At 48.5% G+C, this 21,136-nt stretch overlaps 1 protein-coding gene across 4 annotated transcripts in view; it reads right to left on the minus strand.

The window, feature by feature from the left end:
- LOC129173787 (sodium channel protein type 4 subunit alpha B-like) overlaps window positions 1-21,136 on the minus strand; it is a 50,845-nt gene that overhangs the window by 13,582 nt on the left and 16,127 nt on the right. For all 4 annotated transcript variants that reach the window (XM_054764913.1, XM_054764912.1, XM_054764911.1 and 1 more), the window contains exons 3-20: window positions 19,298-19,462; window positions 19,075-19,218; window positions 17,700-17,818; window positions 15,872-15,961; window positions 15,660-15,788; window positions 13,182-13,273; window positions 12,040-12,282; window positions 10,985-11,048; window positions 4,940-5,081; window positions 4,679-4,876; window positions 4,426-4,608; window positions 3,976-4,233; window positions 3,756-3,881; window positions 2,623-2,743; window positions 2,294-2,532; window positions 808-981; window positions 556-717; window positions 280-474 (exon numbers count right to left, since the gene is read on the minus strand). In XM_054764913.1, coding sequence (XP_054620888.1) covers window positions 280-474; window positions 556-717; window positions 808-981; window positions 2,294-2,532; window positions 2,623-2,743; window positions 3,756-3,881; window positions 3,976-4,233; window positions 4,426-4,608; window positions 4,679-4,876; window positions 4,940-5,081; window positions 10,985-11,048; window positions 12,040-12,282; window positions 13,182-13,273; window positions 15,660-15,788; window positions 15,872-15,961; window positions 17,700-17,818; window positions 19,075-19,218; window positions 19,298-19,420 — 2,802 coding nt within the window. In that variant the 5' untranslated portion in view covers window positions 19,421-19,462. The remainder of the gene's footprint in view (window positions 1-279; window positions 475-555; window positions 718-807; window positions 982-2,293; window positions 2,533-2,622; window positions 2,744-3,755; window positions 3,882-3,975; window positions 4,234-4,425; window positions 4,609-4,678; window positions 4,877-4,939; window positions 5,082-10,984; window positions 11,049-12,039; window positions 12,283-13,181; window positions 13,274-15,659; window positions 15,789-15,871; window positions 15,962-17,699; window positions 17,819-19,074; window positions 19,219-19,297; window positions 19,463-21,136) is intronic.

Below are 21,136 nucleotides of genomic sequence, written 5' to 3' on the forward strand. Positions count from 1 at the left end.
ACACCTTCGCACACACACACTTTGATACAATGATGGAAGTGCAGACATGTGACAGCTTCATGGGGTAAATTTCACAGTAAGCTGAGCTACTGTGTGTGTTTGTGTACAGAGGAAGATGATAGGACAGCTTGTTATCAAAAGACATCTTTCCTCTCTTCTCTTCATGTGGAGGAAGATGAGCTGGGGTGTGTGTGTGTGCACGTGATGAAGAACCCTGCCTAAAATGTCTTGGAGCTGAGCTAAGGGGAAGGGGTGGTGGTGGGTTCATAGGTCACTCACCACCAGGTTTCCGATGACCATGACCAGCATGAAGACGAGGATGCACAGCGGCTGACCTGCGACCTCCATGCAGTCCCACATGGTCTCAATCCACTCGCCGCACAGCACCCTGAAGACGATGAGGAAGGAGTGGAAGAAGTCCTTCATATGCCAGCGAGGAAGATTGCAGTCTTTGGAGATCTTGCACACGCAGTCCTGAGGGAGAAGCGGGAGGAAGGATGTCACTATATGCCGCCTTTATGCATGAGACATGAAGGCCAACGGGTCAGAGGTCACCTGGTAGTTCTTTCCAAAGAGCTGCATTCCAACTACGGCAAAGATGAAGACGATGATGGCGAGGACCAGCGTGAGGTTGCCCAGAGCACCCATGGAGTTCCCAATGATCTTGATGAGGGTGTTGAGGGTGGGCCATGAGCGAGCCAGCTTGAAAACACGCAGCTGAGAGAGAAAGAGCGACAGAAACAGAGCATGGGCCATGAGTTTGATGGCTTCCACTGTGAAAGCATCATGGCGGAGAGCGGGCTTCACCAGACGAAAGGAGCGCAGCACGCTGAGGCCCTCCACGTCGGACAGGCCGAGCTCCATGAGGCTGAGGCACACGATGATGCTGTCGAAGATGTTCCAGCCCGTCTGAAAGTAGTAGTACGGATCCAGAGCGATAATCTTCAGAACCATCTCTGCCGTGAAGATTCCTGAGAACACCTGGCGGGTGGAGAAGAACTTAAGCAAGAAACCGGATGGCAAAAGTTCTGTTTATTAGAGCAGGTGAAATAGGGAAGCTCCGGTTGGTTTTGATGCTGCGTCATCAGTGTGTGAATGAACTGAGTAACTTTGTTTCCATGGCGACATCATCTTCATCATCACAGCATGAATGAGTTGACCACTTAGAGTACACTACACATGTACTGTGTTTTTAAAATGTCTCCAAGCAAGGAAGCAAAATGAAAAGCTCGCTAGCAAGACTTAAAGGTTCATTTAATGTACTCAGCTTGTTGTTGTGTTCACATCCACACCACGCATCTCAAAGGAGAGCGACACAGTCGTTAACTTGCTGCTGTCACATAAGGTCACATGATATGATGTGCACAGTGCAGTGTCAACACGCTGCTACTTCTTCTTCTTCTTCTTCTGTAAACGCTGCAAACTTTCAAGCCATTCAGGTCTGAGAGGAAAAAAGCTGAGTAATGGTGCCAGGACTGAAAGAGCGGCGCTGCTAAATTGTTAACGGGATAAATCCTGTAATCCTCACAGATGTTTGCATTGCCTTTAGCTCGCCTTTCAGCCCGTCTGTGTGTGTGTGTGTGTGTGTGTGCGCGCGCTTGGGGGATCATGTTAGGGCATGACTGTGCTGACACAATCAGAGTCAATAAAAGTTGTTGTGTAATACATGCTCATGCTACATGCTACACGCTATCACATGTTCACATATCAAATATATGACAACCCTGGATGACAAGGACTCTGGTTTAAAAACATTCATTTTCTATAGCGCTTGTCCTAATTAGGGTCACGGCTGAGATAGAGCCTATCCTAGCTGACTTCGGGCAAGAGGTGGGGGACACCCTGTCAATCACAATCACAGAGCACAATTTAGAGTCTCCAATTAGCCTAATAACCTAATGGTTTTGGGATGCGGGAGGTACCGAGGGAATACCTATGCATGCGCAGGGGGAACATGCAAAATCCACACAGAGAAGCCCCAATGGAGATTCAAACCCTCAATCTCCCGACTGTGAGGCCGACATACAAACCACTAGGCCATCGTTTAGGTAATGACCAACTTTACTGACTCTTTTTTGCACTCAGACTAAGCTGAGCAGAACTGCCAAACTGTGTGTGTGTGTGTGTGTGTGTGTGTGTGTGGGCTTGAGCAGGTGTGAACACTCTGGCTGGTGGGCCTTTCACACCTCAGGTAAAGCAATTAACATATTGCATCAAGCATGCAATCAGCCAACGTGGCATCAGTCGCACCAGCTGTGTCACTCACTGAACATCCATCAGTGAGAGTCCCTACCAGGTTTCCGATGCTCAGCATGCCGTTGAATTCGTCAGTCATGGGGTAGTGTTCCATGGCCATGAAGAGTGTGTTGAGGACGATACACACTGTGATGGCCAGGTCCAGGAAGGGGTCCATCACCATGATCTTCACCAGTCGCTTCAGCTTCAGCCAGGAGGGGGAGCACTCCCACACCAGGTGACGGTGGGCGAAAACATACCAGCACGGGTGACATTTCTTGTGGGCCTCCTCCAGTTCTGATGGGCCCAGTTGCAGAGAAAGAGCGGTCATAATGTCATTCCCAAACACAGTAGTTAGAAAAGGGTGAGTTCTGTAGTGGTGCTCACCCTCCATGGCGTCCGTGAGGTGGCTGGCGGCACTCAACGCCCTCCCCCGCTGCTCAGAGCCGTGCGTGGATGAAGGCTGAGGAAGCAGCACGGTGCTGAGCTCTGTGGTGGAGGTGGGAACCTGCAAGGGGCCACACTGACATGGTCACGCACAACACATGCACACTGACTTGACACATGTGCACGACACTTACAACATACATGCACACCGCCAGGCTACATTCATGAGCTGCCATCTTCTGTTACTGTGGTGATAACACCGCGCACACAAACACATTCGACCCGTTTGACCCGACATAAATCTTTGTTTATGTGCGTGTGTGTGTGTTTCACTCAGGAAACAGATAAGCAGGTGATGACTGTTCTTCAATGATTCAGAGAAATCACTGCTGAAAGTGTGTGTGTGATTGTGTGTGTACACTTCTACCACTTGATTAGGTACACAATATAAAGAGATCCAACACAAAAGACTTCACTGTTATGTGAAAGATTGTTGTTTTGATTCCAATTTTTAAAAAATTTGAGGCGAAGCGTTCAGGTGTGGTTGCGTAACACTTCCTGCTCACGGCCTCTCCAGTGTGACATGACGCAACGGCCTGAAGGTCGCCTCCCACGGTAACGCCTCCGTCCTGTCTGTCTGCCAGGCCGCCGTCAGGGAGGCTTGCAAGCGCCGACGACCGCCAGTTGTGCTCTAATTTGCCTCCAGTTAGCAGCTGTGGGTCGCTATGGCAACATTTCCGTGGCAACCACAGTCATCATTCCTTCCTCCAGCTCAGCTCTGAGCGATGCGACTCATTGGCACCAAAACTTCTTGGACTTCTGAAGACATTTTAGGTGTAACACCTCATCCTTTGGGGGTGGGGGGTCATGTTGACTGTCCAACATCAGCTTCAAGCAGCTCTTTTAGCCTTTGACAACACAAACTACTGTGCTTGTATGTGTGTGCTGTTATCTGAGCTGGAACATGTGTGTGTGTGTTTAGCTCATGATATCATGCTGCAGGTATGCAAAGTGCTGATTCATGATTCACATGTCTGGGTGTTGGATGGTTGCAGTCTCCACCATTGTTTCCACTGTGACAAGCACACACACACACACACACACACACACACACACACACATGCAGCACTCACACTCTCCTCCTTGACCTTCTCCATGGTGCAAGCAGGCAGCTGCCCCTGGAGTGGTGGTGGCGAGACCCCGTTGTGGTCCATGGCAACAAAAAGCTTGCCGTTGATGTTCAGAGTGGGATAAAATACCTGAGAGCACACACACGCACACACACACACAACTTGTTATTACCCTATTAGGATGTTATGTGGTGGACTGTATCAAACAAACGTGTGCAAGTACCTGTGAGCTCCTGCTGGTGGTGCTGTAGGTGCTGGGTCGTCGTTTGGGCCACGGGTGTGGCAGAATGCCACTGAAGGTCCCGCCACTGTACGTCCGTCCCCCGACGCCCTCAATCACATCGCCGGGAACACTGTACTCGTCGTCCGCCATCTCTGCCTCTGAGCCACGGCTCCTTAGACGGAAGTTGAAGATGGACGACACCTGACTGCTCCTGCGAGTTCTGGTGGAGAAGGATCGAGCCAGCAGAGGGTGGAGGGGCTGGCAAAGAGGGGGAGGTGGGCGAGCAGATGTTACTTCCTGATGTCTTACAACAACAGAGTGTGTTAAAAAAAGAAGTGGACATGGATGCCAGCTGCGCGCTTTTAAGCTGCCTTTCTTTCACTGTCCCACAGGGGGAGACGTCACTCAGCACCACCTTCTTCACGAAATAGTAGCTCGAAACAAACTCACCTTCCCGGCTTCTGTCACGTCCACCTGCAGTAGCTTCTCCTCCGATAGGTTTGCCTCCACGTCAGCCACTCCCACCAGCGCCTGACTCCGCCTCCGCTCCTCAATGATGTCCAGCGGGGGTCCAAAGGGTGACACTTCTGGTGACATGATGGAGTCCGCGTCGAGGGCTTTCTGCGCCGCCACCTGGTGGGAGGAGTTAACATGAAGTAAAGACATCCAGCAGGAAGTGGGTGAGGTAATGATGCAGCGCCACCTGTTGCTCTTTCTTCAGACGCTCCACTGCAAGCTGGAACTCGCGCTCCTTCTGGCAGGCCTCGGCAATGGTGGCCTGGTTCTGCTCCTCGTACGCCATGGCGACCACAGCCAGGATGAGGTTGACCAGATAGAAGGAGCCCAGGAAGATGACCACCACAAAGAACACCATGTAGGTCTTACCGGCTGAGCGCAGCGTCTGCAAAAACACAACACAAGTCTGCGTCAGTGTCGAGCACGGGGCTGGAGATGCTAACGGTACCTGGTGGTAGAGGTTCTCCCAGTAGTCTTGTGTCATCAGGCGGAACAGTGAGAGGAAAGCCCAGCCAAAAGTGTCAAAACTGGTGTAGCCATAGTTGGGGTTCCGTCCCGCCTTCAGGCACTCAAAACCATCTGGACACTTTCTGCGACATGAAAAAACACTTGATGAGTGATGAGATGAAACAAAGTAAACAAGAGGATGTTATGCAACTGATAAGAGTACAACACAGGAAGTGGGCCTGCATCCCTCACTCCATCTTCTCCTGACACAAACAGCAGCTCTGCTTCCTCGTTAGGCTCGTTAGCACCGGGCGACCAGGATCCGCCTACACGTGTCACAACCGAGGACGGAACACACAACACGGGGCAGGGAGGACGGCGTTCATCATAATTGATATTCCACATTCATATCCCATCACATCCATTTGCAGCCCACGCGGCCACAGCTGATCCACTGGAGCACAGACAGTGACACAAATGACCATCCATCAGAACCAGAACCAGCACGGCAACATCAGGAACATGATGTGACCCGGCGGCTAAGAGAATGACGAATGTTTACACCACATGAGAACATCGACTTTGAGAGAAGAGTAGGAAGAGGAAACGTGAGTCGCCAAGCTATACTGCATGTGAGGGTTCAAACCGGCGACTCAAAAATCACAAGCCCACTGAGGCGACCCGAGCGGCTTCAACGCCCTCTATGTAATATTTTTACCAAAGTACTAAGTGTCTGCTTTGCCTGTTATGAAGCCAATCAGAGCGAGACAAAAATAATGCTGAGGCCCCTCTTGTTTTGGCATTACGGTAACAACAAGTCATACTTAATGCGATAATAAAAAGCTGAACAACATTAAAGGCAATGCAATCAATGGAAATGTACTTTCATAGAGAGCAAGGAGCTGCTGATACAAACATTACAGCAACAGCAATCGATGTTAATAGAATGCTAACGTGCACGCGATGAGCTCATTGCGCTGATAATACAAACAACGTGTACACTGATGAGGGGGAAAAGTGGCGCACACATACACAATGTGACTTATCAACAGTCATCTTCAGGGCGGTTAGACTGACACCCAGCCTGAGCAAGGCCATGCCGTCTCACATACACACACACACACACACGTCACCCCCTACTGTCCATCCATCTCATACAAGTGAGTCAACATGGTGGCATGTGAGTGTGTCTGACGGCTCCACTCAGTGTGTGTTTGTGCGCTTTAGGACCTCGAGGACAACATGAAGAGTGTGTGAGCTCTGGAAAAAGCAGACAATAGGGTGTGTCGTGTGTGCGTGCGTGTGTGTGTGTGTGTGTGTGAAGTGTGAGAGTGCGAGAGCCAGCAGTTATCTCTCACATACACCTCAGCCTGCGTTAATGGAGGGACGCCACTTCAGGCCCCCCCACCCATTCCCACTAGAGGGGACCTCTGATTGTCTCACACACACACACACACACACGCACATTCTGTTAAAGCGGGTGTGTAAAATTAAAAGAGGATCAATGCTTTCAACAATGAATCAAGCCTGATGGACTTTATGGACCACGTGTGTGTGTGTGCGATCCAATAATTGTGGAGTGTGTGTAAGGAAAAGAATGTGAGATCAAAGTTCAGAAGCTGATGATTGCGTTCATAAATTGTGTCTAAACTTTGTGAAACAAAGACAGACAGACAAATGACAGATGGACTCAAAACCAAGCATGTTGAGCTTATTCTGGGATTCATTCCGTGTGTGTGTGTGTGTGTGTGCGTGTGTGATAGGAAACAAAATGGAATGGCAGGGGAACACATGCACACACACACACACACACACACATGCACACGCACAGACAAACAAAGCACACACCTTCAATTATAACATTCAGGTAAACTGAGGCCTGGGAGGAAGCCAGTACTTAGCGTCACCATAGCAACCGTATCCCAGTGCTTGTTGCCGAGGGAGATTGTTTGGTGCCACCTCTGTTGAGAGAACTGTGTGTGTGTGTGTGTGTTTGAAAACAGTTTATCTTCCCAATGTTAATTGATGATAAAGGTGACGTCTGAAGTGTCAGCCGTATAAAATCACAGACAAAGCTATCATGCTAACCTTAGCATGGCTGCTACAGAAGTGACCCTCAAGTCAGCTCCACTTTTAAATGCTGATGCCTCCCAGCTCAGCAGCTTTGCAGAGGTCAGAGGTTATGAATCCCCAAGAGAAACCAGAGCTGGGCACATAGGTCAAGGGTCATCCCTGCTGAAGGTTAAAAGAGGCCACCGTGAAGGTCAGAGCGAGTGCCGAGTGCAGCCTCACTTCTGTTTAATGTCTCGCGAGTGACACAGCAGCTCCTGAAATAGCTGCTCCAGCATGGCGGGGGCGGGGTCAGCCGCTCGTTAGCATCAGAGCTGTGCGCGAGGCTGGCGGAGCTTTGATCGCTAACGCCCGAGTGCCACTTTGATCGTCACTTTTGGTCACATTGATAACAGAGTCGTCTCAAATGTGTTATTGTTGGAACATCTAAAGCGACCTGACACACACACACACACACACACACACACGCCGGCACACACGTACACACACACACACATGCCGGCACACACGTACACACACTGATGTTCCTGCCACTCTGACAGCTAAGTGCAAATTTTTTATTAGCATGATGGTTTAGTCCACATGTTGCGCCGTAAATACACCATGTGGACACAAGTGATCTGAAACTTGCACTAGACTTTTTAGAAGATTTTGGCGTGTGTCTGCGGGGATGTTTTCGAGGTCAGATGTCCATCAAAAGGTGTTTGATAGGCTTTTTCACACCACACTCAAACCCCATATCTTGGTGCACTTTGGTGTCCATATTTGTTACATTTGTGAGGGGAAAAATGTCTGCTGAAGGGCTCCAAAGATTTTTATGATTCGGTCGAAATGAGTCGTGATGCCACTTAAGGTTTTCAGTTTCAGAGTTAAATCGTTTAAGGGTTCACAATTGGGCGGGAAATTAGATTTGTTTTTCCTGAGTGAGACGAGCTGCAACCTTATCTTATGTGTCCTTTGCTTACCCGTGATGCTCTGTGCTGTGTGTGCGTGTCTGTGGACGGGTTGTTCGGTTCGTCATAACCGATGACATACACAACGAGGTCATGTTCAAGATGGCCGACATGGTGAGGGGGTTGTATGTCCACGGCTAGAAAAGGTCAAAGTATGGCCTCTGATTTTTTTTCTACGTCTTTGTCCTCACTTTAACTCTTTTAGTCTGAGCGTCAAGTGACCCAAAGGATCAAAGCAGCATTTTGTGACATGGCGCTGGCTGGCATTAGCATGTGATTTAATGGCGCCGCTACCAAGGCACTGCCAAGGACAAGGCCGCCTTGCTGTCAATCATTGTGCAAGGTGATTGGCTGCAATCAAAAATTTGCGCAGGTCACAACGCCTCCAGCCGGACCTTGAGGCGGCCACGAAAGAGCTGAAATCGGGTCAGAACTTTTAACAGTGAATGAACACTTGGATTGGGAGTCAGCAAAGCAAAGCCACTCAGAAGGATGCTAATGAAAATAAATTCATGGGCCAGATCAACTAATCACGATAAATACTGAAATATAGAAATATGATACTAATCATAAATAATATAATATAAATATATATTTATTTATTTATTTATTTATGTTCATCACTGATTTTTAACTGTACATGTTCAATTTAATAATATTTTATTAAATTTAATAATAAAAATGTTAGCAGGTTTGCTGTCCAGAAAATGATGCTAAATATCCTTGGATCTTTATGCTTACTTTACATTATGCCTCTATGCTTAAAACTGTATATATATATATATATATATATTTTTTTTTAAACTACCTGCACACACACACACACACACACACACACACACACACACACACACGCACGCACGCACGCACGCACGCACGCACATGCACACACGCAAACATACACACACACATATCCCCCCATGGAGCAGCCGTTTGGGAGGTGGAAGCCTCTTTGGTGTATTTGGCTGAACATTGAACAGCCGTCACATTCCCAGCCTCCTGCGGCGCTCACAGCACACACACGTCCAATACACACGCCGCTCATGCACGAGCCCGAGTGCACAAGCACATGCGCACACCCGCAGAAATCAACAGCCATTTAGAAGAATGTTTTGCTTATTGGAGTTGGAGTTATTGATCTGGCAGCTTTTAACATAATGTTTTAACCATTTATAAGACACAAGTGCGTGCTGGGAAACTTTATAAACACACACGTGTGCACACACGTGCAAACACACAAACACATAAACACATCGACATGGGGACCACCAGCAGGGAAGGCGGCTAATGGAATGATGAATATCAGCAGTACAACGCAGTGTGTTCCAGGAAAATCAGCCCCCCTCGGCAGCTATTTCCCCTGAGTCGGGTCGGCCATATTTCTCCCTAACTGCGCTGATGACAGCACCGTGCTTCTGAGAGGAAGCTGGGTCACACCACATTCAAGTCCTCTCGGGTTCCTCCGACTAGTGCAGGGAAGGACAACCATGAGTCCACACTGGTAGTCTTGCTCCTTCATTCCAAAGCACAGCCACCAGGCCGCCTTACGCTGCTTATGCTTGTTAAAGACAAGAATTCCAGCTGCTTGCGTTCACATGAAGGTGACATTCTAGAACATGGTTCGGCTTGTTAAAAATATAATAATCATCCCTCTCAAGCATTTTCAGTTCTGCCGTGACCTCACATGTTGAATGTGAAACGATGCCCCTAATGAAGGCCGCTAATTAGCGCCGCTAACGAGGCACATTTTTGCAATGTGCTTGGCATGTCAACAGAAAAGGTGGCAGCAAAGGGCGGGTCTCGTGACCTGTACTCATTTGTTGAACCGTCTATGATTGTACAGGCCCTTCACGTCCTGCTTGTTCTGTAATCATGATTAGCCAAAGCTCAGCCAATCAGCTAACGAAGTGTCAGTCCTCTGGCGGCTTGTGCAACTCGCAGCGTGTCAGAGCGTATGTCGGAGCGGGTTAGCTCAGTGACCTTTGCCCTCGGGGCGGTCAGAGCATCCTCATGCGTGCGCAGCTCGCCTCAGGAAGCCAGCAGCGGTGAGATCATCGTCACTGTCAGTGGCGCTCGTGCACGCTCTACTTCTGTCCACGCCGCACAACAATTTGCAGAGCGCCACCGACCAGCATGAAGGTCCAGATCAACACTTTTTCAACACGTGGAAGAAGTTGTAACCATTGCTGGCCTCTGTTGCCATGGTTACTACCACAGGATGCAGGTGCAGCTTTACTCATGCCATCACCTGGCCACAAGAGGGCAAATTTGAGTTCTGTGGTCACTCCATCTTTTTCTCTCTTTCTTGATTTCATCCTGCGCTCCTCATTCTGCCCTTTCCTTTCATTTTGTTGTGTCCATCTGTTTTTGTCATCTTTGTCCCTTTCTCTTGGCACTCCACTTTCTGCCATCTGCTCCACTCTTCTTCACCTCCACGTTGGCTTCATGTTGCCTCCTTCATCTCCATTCACGTGTCTTTAATTTTCTCTACTGATGCCCCGCAGCCGTCATCCTCTTTCCTTCCCTCCTTCTCTCCTCCTATTGCGCTCTCCTCACTCCTTCCTCGTTCATCTTCCTGGCCACTTCTCTTCCAAACATCCTCCTTTCTGCTTCACCTCACCTGAACCTCCATGCGTTTCCCAACCATCGCGTAGCGGGCTAGCATTCACCTGTGAGCTACGTGTTAGCATCCCGAGATGCTTTCACACGGCGCGGTCGGCTTGCTGGAGGCTAGCGCACGCACACACACACACATGCATGATGTTGTGATAGCGGTGTCATTCACAGTGTCAGCTTGCCGCTCTCAGCGTCAACAGTCAGCACAGATACTCGTCCTTCCTGACGTGTGTCACATGACCCCGCGGCGCCACACTCATTTTGAAAAACACAAAATGAACTTACGAGAGAGTCAGCTAGGAAGTGATCAGCTCTTCAAACAGTTAAGGAATCACATCGCAGAATTTGGCTCCTCCCACAACCTCACACCTGAACAAGGGGGCGTGGTCATGAAGGGAAAGACTCACCCTGCGTCACTGCTGTTCCCGCAGATTAAAGCATCCTTTGCTCCTTCCACCTTGTAGAAGTTGTCTGCAAGAAAAAAAAAGTGAACAAGTCGCTCACACAACGCTGACATTAGCTGGCATGCTAACAGTCGCCTCCTCTGAGTGGCGGCCAGGTCGTATGAGTGGGCAGACTCAGAGCTTACACGGCAACAAGAGGAAGATCGCGAGTGTTTGACTGGGAAAAAGTTGTTCCCGTGCGAGGCGCCGTTGCATAAGACGACGCAGGAGCAGACAGGCGGGGGTCGACGACGCCTTCCACACAAACACTGACCTTAAAAGCTAGCTTGACATTTTCATCCACTCGCCTTATGGGAACAACTTTCAGGATGCTCATCTTTTATTCAACGCCAGCGCATGCACACACATGCACACTCTATCAGCCGCTACACATCCCACACAAAAAGAATCAGAGAAGCAAAAGATGCTTCTGCAAAAGAAAGTTCAACCTTGTCCGCATAAACATCGTGCTACAACTTTTATTGTGGCGGGACAGGTGTGGTGTTGAAACAAATTAGGTATTCTGTCAGCAAGTAGGTGAACTTAATCTCACAGAACCCTTATTGGGAGGGGACAGGTGCAACATCACAAAAAATGTACATAATGTGATGAAAAAAAACTTTTATTGTGGTGGGACAGGTTCAATGCCACACAGAAAAGTGCTATTGTGGCAAGACGGGTGCAATGTCACGAAAAAAGATGCAGAAAACCAAAAAAGATGCAGAACAGCACACAAAATGGCCACCAGAGACCGCAATGGGCTACTACGACCTGGTGGCCGACGTTTAGCATGGGGAACATTCGCCATTGATCTGCGCCGACGCTTTCTGGCAGGCGGCGACACGACGCAGCGACGCGTGGTTCTCGGGTTTCACGGCAGCTTTTAGAGGTCGATACGGATGCCTGTGGGGACGTTTGTTTGTTTTGTTTTTTGCCGGCGACACAAATAGAAGGTGTTTTAGTACTGAGCCACACACAGACACCATGGGCGACAGCAGTGTGATAAAGGTAGTCCTCACCCTCGTCGCTGACAAAGTGGCGCATGGAGGTCCACGTCTTGTTGTTGCAGAAGAAGGAAGCGTTGGCGGGCAGGCTGTCGTTGACGCAGTGTGCCGTGCTGCGCACACACTTCTGGCGAAGGTTCCCCATGAAGAGCTGCAGGCCGATGAGGGCAAAGACGCTCAGGCAGAAGACAGTGAGGATCATCACGTCAGCCAGCTTCTTTACCGACTGGATCAGTGCACCCACGATAGTCTTCAGGCCTTCAAGATGGATGACAATGTTAGGGAGCTACCACCGTCATGAACCGTGGACAAATTGGGCTAATATCACTTTAAGGACCTTTCCAATTGAAAACAAAAGTGAAGCAAAGCATTTTAGAAAGATTGTGCAACCAAGATGGCTCCGAATGCAGTAACAAAAAAACAGGTCAAATCAAATTGAAGCAAAGCAAACAGGTGAAGGAGTAGCGGGTGGCCTTCTTGAAACAGTCAAACTGACTGTGGTCCAACTCAAACACAACTGTTGAGTAGAAATGTGAACACAACTTTCAAACTTCCATTGTGAGACTTTAAAGCCAACAGCTTTGAGTTGTGAGCAAACACAAATGAAGGACTCACAAGGAGACAAACATGGCGACAAACACAGGAAGAAGAAAACATGAAGGAAGAGGAGTGACGCCAGACACTCGCACACTAAACGTCACTTTTGCTCATTCTACTCGAGGAGATTTACTATTGGAATTTAAAATTGTGCGCTAAAGCTAAATCATGCGCTGTGGTAAACCCTTAAGGGGCAGTCATATGTGTTACGGCTTTGTGTATATTATTGAACATGCCACCACAAATATAAAGTCATTAGCGCTAGATGCTAACGTGCTAAGTGGCAACATACAGAGGTCAGCTAGCATCAGCTCGCACATTTTCTATCCTGAAATTTGCTTTGATTTTGGAATAAGTCATTGAACTTTAAAAATATACAAATGACCTATGATGTCTACAAACCAATAAAAGTAGCTTTTAGAATTTATTGCTTGACTTCAAGATGCTGTGGTCTGGACCTCTGATGTCCACTTGTGTCCTGCATACTACCAACGTGCATCACGCCATCACGCTGTATGCTAACACGTAGGGGAGGTGGGGCGGTCCTCCCCCGCGCTCACCTGGGATGACTGAGATGGTTTTGAGCGCTCGCAGCACCCTGAACGTCCGCAAGGCCGAGACATTACCCAGGTCGACAAACTCAGTCACATATCTGCAACAAGGCCAAACACAAGCACAAAGACACACAAAGGATGTCACGCACATACACACGCACGTAAAACACGCGCACATACACGCCTGGAGGCTCCACCGTGACAAAGGTCAAAGCAGGAGCTGCTCACATGGACGCCACCTGGAGGGGACCACGCCTGCATAACCTCTGATGTCAGAAGCCAGGTGACTGGGATCACAGCTGGCGTGTTTATCTATCACACCCTCCAGCCGACTTCCTGTTGTCAGCTTCCTTCTTTAGTGCCCCGTTGACCACACCCGTGCCCACGCACGGGGCAGGAAGCAGAGGGGAAGGGAGGCAGGGACTGAGCACACACGGGATGGACACGGGGAGGACATTTTTACGACCACACAGCGATGGCGAGCGTTTCCTCTCCCTCCTCGCCCCCCTGGTGGCCTTACCTGGGATGACCGAGATGGTTTTCAGGGCTCTCAGGACTCTAAAGGTTCTCAGCGCCTGCAGGTTGCCTACTTTGATAAACTCTGTTAACAGCCTGTAGGGGGCAGTATGGCATGTACAGCGACAACAGAAGAAGACAAAGCTTAACAGTGTCTGACAACAATTTAACAATTTTTCAGACTGAATCAATACAAAATGAAGATTAATGTTGTAAAACAAGACTAACGTGAATAACACAAATATGGCATTCTCTGATAAAGGTTATAGTGTTGATCCATTGGCTCGGTAAAACACGAGCGGCGCAAAAGAGGGCGTGGTAAGAGAGAGCCAGGTCGGTGCCTGACGACAGTGGCCATTTTGGCCCGCCCTCACGGCCATCAACTCATCTGCTGGCGAGCTACTAACAGCCTTCAAGAAGAGCTCATATTTCTCCCCCCCTTTGACTGGCAGATTGATTGAATTACCGTGAGGACGGCGGCAGTGGTGGGGGCTGGGGGGTGGAGTTGGTGGAATAGTCGTTAGGGGCGGTGCTGATGGCGGCGGCAGTAAAAGCTTCAGTCTGTACTTTTTTTTTATTGTTACTTTAATGTGTCAAAGATGACTTTAATGACTTAGCTCATCGTGTGCTGCCTCCATTTTGTTCCATCAACTTTTCCACACTCGTGCCAGCGAGTGGCTAAACGCTTAAGTCGCAGGACGTGCGACTGGTCACGTGATGCTCGCCATTAGAGTAGCAACAAGGGGCGGAGCAATATGTGTTGATTGGGGGCAACGGATACTGTTGCCATGGAAACTGTGACTCAGTGGGCGGGGCTAAGAGCATCAGTCTGACTTTTGTGTGTGTGTGTGTGTGTGTGTGTGTGTGTGTCCGTAGGGGTGTGTCTATTTACTGACCATTACTCTGTTTTTAATAAAGCTTGAGGTGACATTTCAGGGGCACAGTGTGTGTGTATGCGTGTGTGTGCTAATATGTGACTTATGTGTCCCTGTGCTGCTAAAGATCCATCTGACTGCAGGATGGTCCACAGGTCAAGGATGTTCACCCACTGACACTGTGTGTGTGTGTGTGTGTGTGTGTGTGTAGGTGTGTATGTTAGTGTGTGGGTGTGAGTGTGGGTGCGTGTGTGTGAGTCCATGACTTGATGAAGAAACAATGCCATGGAGGAGCTTTAAAGCAGGAAGTGATGCACTATTATTTTCCAGAATTCCTTGTAACGATGGAAGCCTAATGCCCATCAGAAGTGCCGACTAACTGTTTTAATGCTGGATTTGTCCTTTAAGAGCGTCCATTTTGCCCAGAGGGCAATGCGTGGTTGGGGTTGCCGGGGGTCAAATTATGTAACCCCGCAGACTCGGCGGCCCCGTGCGAGAGGGCACCTTCATCAAGACGCTTCAATTTAGCAGAGCGCCAACAGCGGAGGCGATGGTGCTTCATTAGACAGCGGTAACCCTCGGGCAGAGCATGGGGGGGTCAAGTATTGATCCGATCAGTTCATTCTGATCATTTATCTTCCAGACGGCGTCCCTCACTGCATGCCTCTCGCTCTTGCCTCTCTGATTGATCGCCACCTGATCGCTAAGCAAACCAAAGCGTAGTGATTTTCCATCAGTCACTCAATTACTGAAGTGGAAGGGTCGCGCTCTTTTCCTTTCTCAGGCAAACGCTGGATCGGCGCCATGCTGGGAGGGGAGCGCTCCACTGGCAGCCGTGTTGCTCCTCAGCTGACACTTCATTACAACTTTGTGACGCTGCGGTCCTTTAGCTGCTCTGACAGCACCGTGTCGCCGCCCGCTTCTTCCTGACGCTGCAAACATGTCCGATCTGGACACGCTGCAGGCCGTCCCCGCACTCCCATGACTAACCACCATACAGATGCCGGCTATAATAGCATCCGTGTTCAACCTCTGCTTCGTGTCTTTTCACAATAAAAGCCTTCAAACATGTTTGTTTCCAGGTGTCACTCACGCCATGACGATGACGCTGAAGTCAAGCCAGTTCCAGGGGTCCCTCAGAAAGGTGAAGGGTCCCACACAGAAGCCCCTCGCCAAGATCTTAATGAGAGACTCAAAGGTGTAGATACCTGTGAAGGTGTACCTGATGGGTAGAAGAGACAGATGATGGCGGGTTTGGACAACAGGAAGAGCATAAATGCTGGTGAAGGCCACATGAGTACTCACTCCAGATATTTGGCCCAGTAGGCGGGTTCTGACATGGCCATGAAGCAGCAGTTGGTCAGTATGGTGCACATGATGAACAAACTGAACAACGTGAGCTTGTTAAGGAACACGACACCACCACGGAAGTCAGAACATGAATAATCACATCACAGCAATTCCAACACGCTAAATGAAGGCTAACAGCAGCACGGGTGGCGGTGGGGGCTTGTGGGCGGATCCACACGTGTCCAATCATAGTGAGGCGTGGCACAGCAGGTAGTTAAATATCACCTTTACCTGCCTTGCTTTGTGTTGCATGCAGGAGGAGAGAGGTGGGCGTGGGCGGGTGGAGCTGTCAATCACAGCTATAAATGAATCCTAATTACAGTCATTGAGCGCACGGAACAAATTCCCAGTGTGAGACTTTGAGCGGCGTCCTAATTGTTGATGGAGTGGCGGCTGGAACGATGGCGGCAGCGAGATAATACGCTTAGCTATTGACAAACAAGGTGAATGTCCCCCCGACACAGAGCCAGGAGCTAATTACGGCGTAATGACAGGCCTGCCTTTAAGGACCACCCGGGCCACCATAGCTGTGATGTCATTACACCGCCCACGCCCTCCACAGGAGCCATATTTCTTGCTTTCTTTGCCTCTGGACTGCTTTTATTTTGAAAGTGGACTATCAGCACTTCCTACCAATGTGATGTTCTAGTCTGTGGTTGGGGTGGAGCTGTTTGATGACCGCTATTGTTCGAGAAGAGAAGTGAAACAACGCTGACGGCGACAGCATCAAAGCCTCATCGGACATCGGATCAAACACGCGTCCTTCAGAGCGAAGCCTCATGGGACACATGGTCAAATGTGACACTTGAGCGAGAGACACAAAACACACAATGGCCTAATATGTGTGTGTGTGTGTGTGTGTGTGTGCGTGCGTGCGTGCGTGCGTGCGTGTGTTTGTGCACGTCCACCTCAGAACACAGCTTGTCACGGTGGCGCCACGGTGGTCGGGCCAGAATCCAGAACGCACTTGATCACACACAAACACTCATAAAAACTCTGAGCATCCACTTCACCAGAACGGCCCGCCGCCTCCCCTCGTATAAATCCCTCCTAAGAACACATCAGCAGCGCCGCACCTCTGCCGCCGACCTCTTCACCCCCTTATCCCCCTGACAACAACAGCGTGTCCGCCGGCTCGCCATCTCTCAACGGCAGCAGCCGCCGTGCTCGCTAAGAATAGCCCAGTGCGAGGTGAGGACAGGGCATGGGGGGGATGGCGCATGGGATGGAGGTGGGGTGGGACAATATTTGGGAACAAGGGGTTCGGGTCCTGGTAAGTTTCGGGTGTGAAGTTATGTCTGAGGCTGGCGTCCGCCATGTCAGACTTGAATACTGGAATTCTGATGACTGATGGTGTTAAAATGTAGCTGCGGTTCCAGCAGACACTAGCAGGAAGTCCAAACTATGGCCATAGAGACATCCATGTGTCAAACCAATATGGCCGCACTCTCACTGCTCTCCAGCATTTGGAGTGTACCATCACTTCATTACACAAGGCTGGGTTACTGCATCTTTCCTGACTTTTAAATTGACTTGAGTGTTTATTTTGATTCTGCAAAGCAGCGGTTATCATAATGAGACCAGTGTACTCACACTAGTCTAACAAACCAGACTTTAGGTGTCAAGTGTGCCCAAGCATGGCATGGATTGTCTACTGTGAGTGCGCCCAGGAAGCATCAACATGAAGACTGAGGCAACCAAAGTGTGACAAGCCTTAAGCGGTCTTCTTCACGAGTGGCTGCGACTGCTGATGTGATCTTTGTCCATCTTTAGAGCAGGATATGAGTGGACCAGGATCTTGATGGCCAGGGTGCGTATAGGATGGAAGGGGCTGAAGAAGTAGAGGGCAGATGTGGCACTGAAGCGAAAGATGGCTTTGCCTTTGTTCAGCACTATGAAGGTCTGTGAGCAAAAACACATGAAACCGTTACTAACATACATGAGCTACTCACTTATGGAAGTTGCTGCTGTTTAACCCATTAGAACCCACGGTGAAAGTCCTAAAATGGGTCCTAAACAGATTTGTGCTTATGTTGTCAAGTAGCAGTCATGCGACTATCCCCATAAATGACTTTCCCATTTTTGTGCGCATTTCCATAAGCTGATTTTTTACTAGGGATGCTCCAATCAGGGTTTTATGCTGCCGAATTAGATAGCGATCATCCATGAGTGAAATCGTCCCATACCAATACCGATCACATGGATTAATTACACATTATTCAATTTATTTATGATGAGTGCTATTGGCCAGTGGTGCTGTATAAAGGGAAAAAGTCAGGACAATTCCAAGGTCCCAAGACTGCCAGGGTGCCCAGAAAATAGGTAATTACTAATAAAATTAGTAATTAATTAAAAAAAAAGGGGGGGCAACATGATTTTTTTTTCATGGGGCCCAGAATTCATGGCAGCACCCCTGCTGTTGGCTTTAGGATATGAAAAAAAAGAACCATAAAATCACCCTAATTTAGACAAAAACATATTTGACTTACATATATCACTCATGAAATTTCCAGAGGATGAGGCAACTTCTTTAAGGAGACTTTGGATGTGAGAGTACATTGGTGGAGCCCTAGCAGGACTTCCAGGTAGTACTTAGGTGGGCTCCGAGTGAGAAAGCAGTTGACAAACATCACACATCTTTCATTTGGCAGTATTTTAGAAAAAAAAACATCAGAAAAGTCTTCTATGTGTTCCACTTGGTCTGTGGTATATCCCCCAAGCAGAAATGGGTCTGGGTTCTTTTGCAAAATGCAGGAGACACGATTTAGGTAAATGAGAATTTTAACGAGTCTGGAGTCGAATGTGTTTTTTTTTGTTTTGTTTTGTTTGTGCTTCCTGACGCCAAACTGGCACATAAAACACAAACATGTGAGACAGGAAGGACGTCGGCGAGGAAACTCCCTCAAGAGGGAGAGGCTGGCGAGGGAAGGCGACACATTGCTCGCCAGCCTCACATCACCACTTCCTTTTGCATCCTGCAGGAGACTTACATTTTTGTCCAAAAAAGCCTAAAACACGCTCAGTAAAGTTGGTGCTTCAGTGAAAGAAGTGAAACTCATCTTCTACACAAACAGAAAAAGGAAGTACTGTAACTCTCATCATGTCATGATGACCTTACAGCGTGCCCCCTGGTGTCCAGGAGGACGCCACACACCTACCCTCTGATCTCTGAAGTAGTACGGGTCGATGTCCTCCAGGGGGACACCCACCAGGTGAGAAGGGATGTCGGCAAAGATGCGCGGCAGCTGTTTTCCCGCCTCCAGGTCGGGCCGGGGCCGAGGGACCTCCACGTCGCCAAGGTCCTAAACACACACAGACTAATCATCACCCGGTCTGTTTTTTTTAAAGTAGTCTTTATTTCTATCGAAGCATCCAATCTACCTCCTGGTAGTGTTTGTTGCGTCGGGCCTCCTCCTTGGCGATGCGCTGTTCGATGGCCGCCAGGGAGTCCGGCGTGAAGCGCTGAAAGCTCTCTGGTCCCATTGGAAACACACAGCCAGCCATCTTCTCATCCTGATCCTGCTGCTGACTGGCCCAGAGTACCAGCTGCACAGACACACACACACACACACACACACACACACAAAGACTCAGTACAGACTTACTACAACTACATCACCCAGCCAAGGGCTCACACTTGTTGACCTTTTCTGAAGTGAACATGTCCTTCTAAATGCAGAAGGAAAATCTTGTAGAGACACATTACACAAGCAAATATTTAATAAATGACTATTTTAAAAATAATAATAAAAACAATTTGGAGGCTAAATCTAGAATGTACCCATGAGTGTATTTGTTCGCTTCAGGAGAGAGTGAGATAGAGCAGAGAGGCCTTCAGGGAAAACACTGCCCGAGAGCGTTTCAAGTCGCGAGATGAGGAGCGTTTGATTCGAGTATCTCTGAGCAGCATGATGAACGGCATGAAGACGGCGTGCTCGGGGATCCGCCCACATCTCCACGACGTCTCGCTCACTCTACCTGGCGCAGACATGGACCCACAATCAGGATGACAAGTTTCTAGGAGCTGATGAGACGCAATCACACACACGGGCGCCACTCCAACACAGGCTGAGCGCCCCCCCCCCCCCCCCCCCCCCACACACACACACACACGCACGCACGCACGCACACACACATCATAAAGAAACTCCAAAATATCTCCAAGTAGCATTTGAATGGTCTCTTGAAATTTTATTGAACTGTCCAAGTAATTGTTGTTTATGGACATTCTGCATAGAAAAGCTTTTATACTTATATACAAAAGTGTGTGTGTGTGTGTGTGTGTGTGCGTGCGTGTGTTTGGACCATCTGCAGAGGGGTCATAATTGAATGATTAGACAGGTGCCATTTTTCAAGCAGTCATGCATTTCTTTTTCACAGCTCCAAAATCCGATTTCTGAAAAGTGTGTACGTGATTGTCTACGTGCGTGTGTGTGCGAGAGATGACGGAATGGTTGACAGCTTTTGATAAGAACGGAAAACAGAGCTACATTTTCCTTTGATGTGGACACACGCGCGCGCATGTACAAAGCAGTCACGTAGGCACTTGTTTGTGCATCTAACGTGGAGTCAGTCATGTGACTGGGATGCTAACAGTTACCTTGCTGCTATCAAGAGTGTTATCATCGCAACGGATGCACTTTGCTACTGTTAGCAGGTCCACAACATGTTATTGATGTTTATCAATAAACATAATCATAATACAGTAGTGGTAATAGTCTAGTATATGAATATACAGTCGAACCTTGGTTAGCGTGATTAATTTCTTCCAGAAGGTCTTACTCTAACCAAAATGAATAACTGAATAACTGAATGACTTTTTCCTTATAAAAATAATGTAAATCCAATGAATACATTCCTGCAAGCCAAAAATGTCAACACATTGTTTTACAATTATAGTTTTACATACAGAAAACAATTTTAAAATGCATATAAATACATACAAATGATGAAAGCAAAAGACAAGTGAACATTTAAGCTTACTCTTACCTTCATTGAAGACGTGATTCTTGACGTGACTGTCCCCAAACAAACGATGTGGCAGTGAGCTTAAACACCACCACTTTCCTGTTTTGCCATGGGTTATTTCTTAAATTCAACAGAGTTCTCACCTCAATAACCCAAAATGGAGCCAAAGAAAGTTGCAAGTGCCAGCATTTTGATAAAGAGGGTGACAAACACGATTGAATTCAACAAATAACTCATGGCAACACAAGAAGG

This window comes from Dunckerocampus dactyliophorus, chromosome 21 (genome assembly GCF_027744805.1).
Source record: "Dunckerocampus dactyliophorus isolate RoL2022-P2 chromosome 21, RoL_Ddac_1.1, whole genome shotgun sequence".
Taxonomy (NCBI): Eukaryota; Metazoa; Chordata; class Actinopteri; order Syngnathiformes; family Syngnathidae; genus Dunckerocampus; species Dunckerocampus dactyliophorus.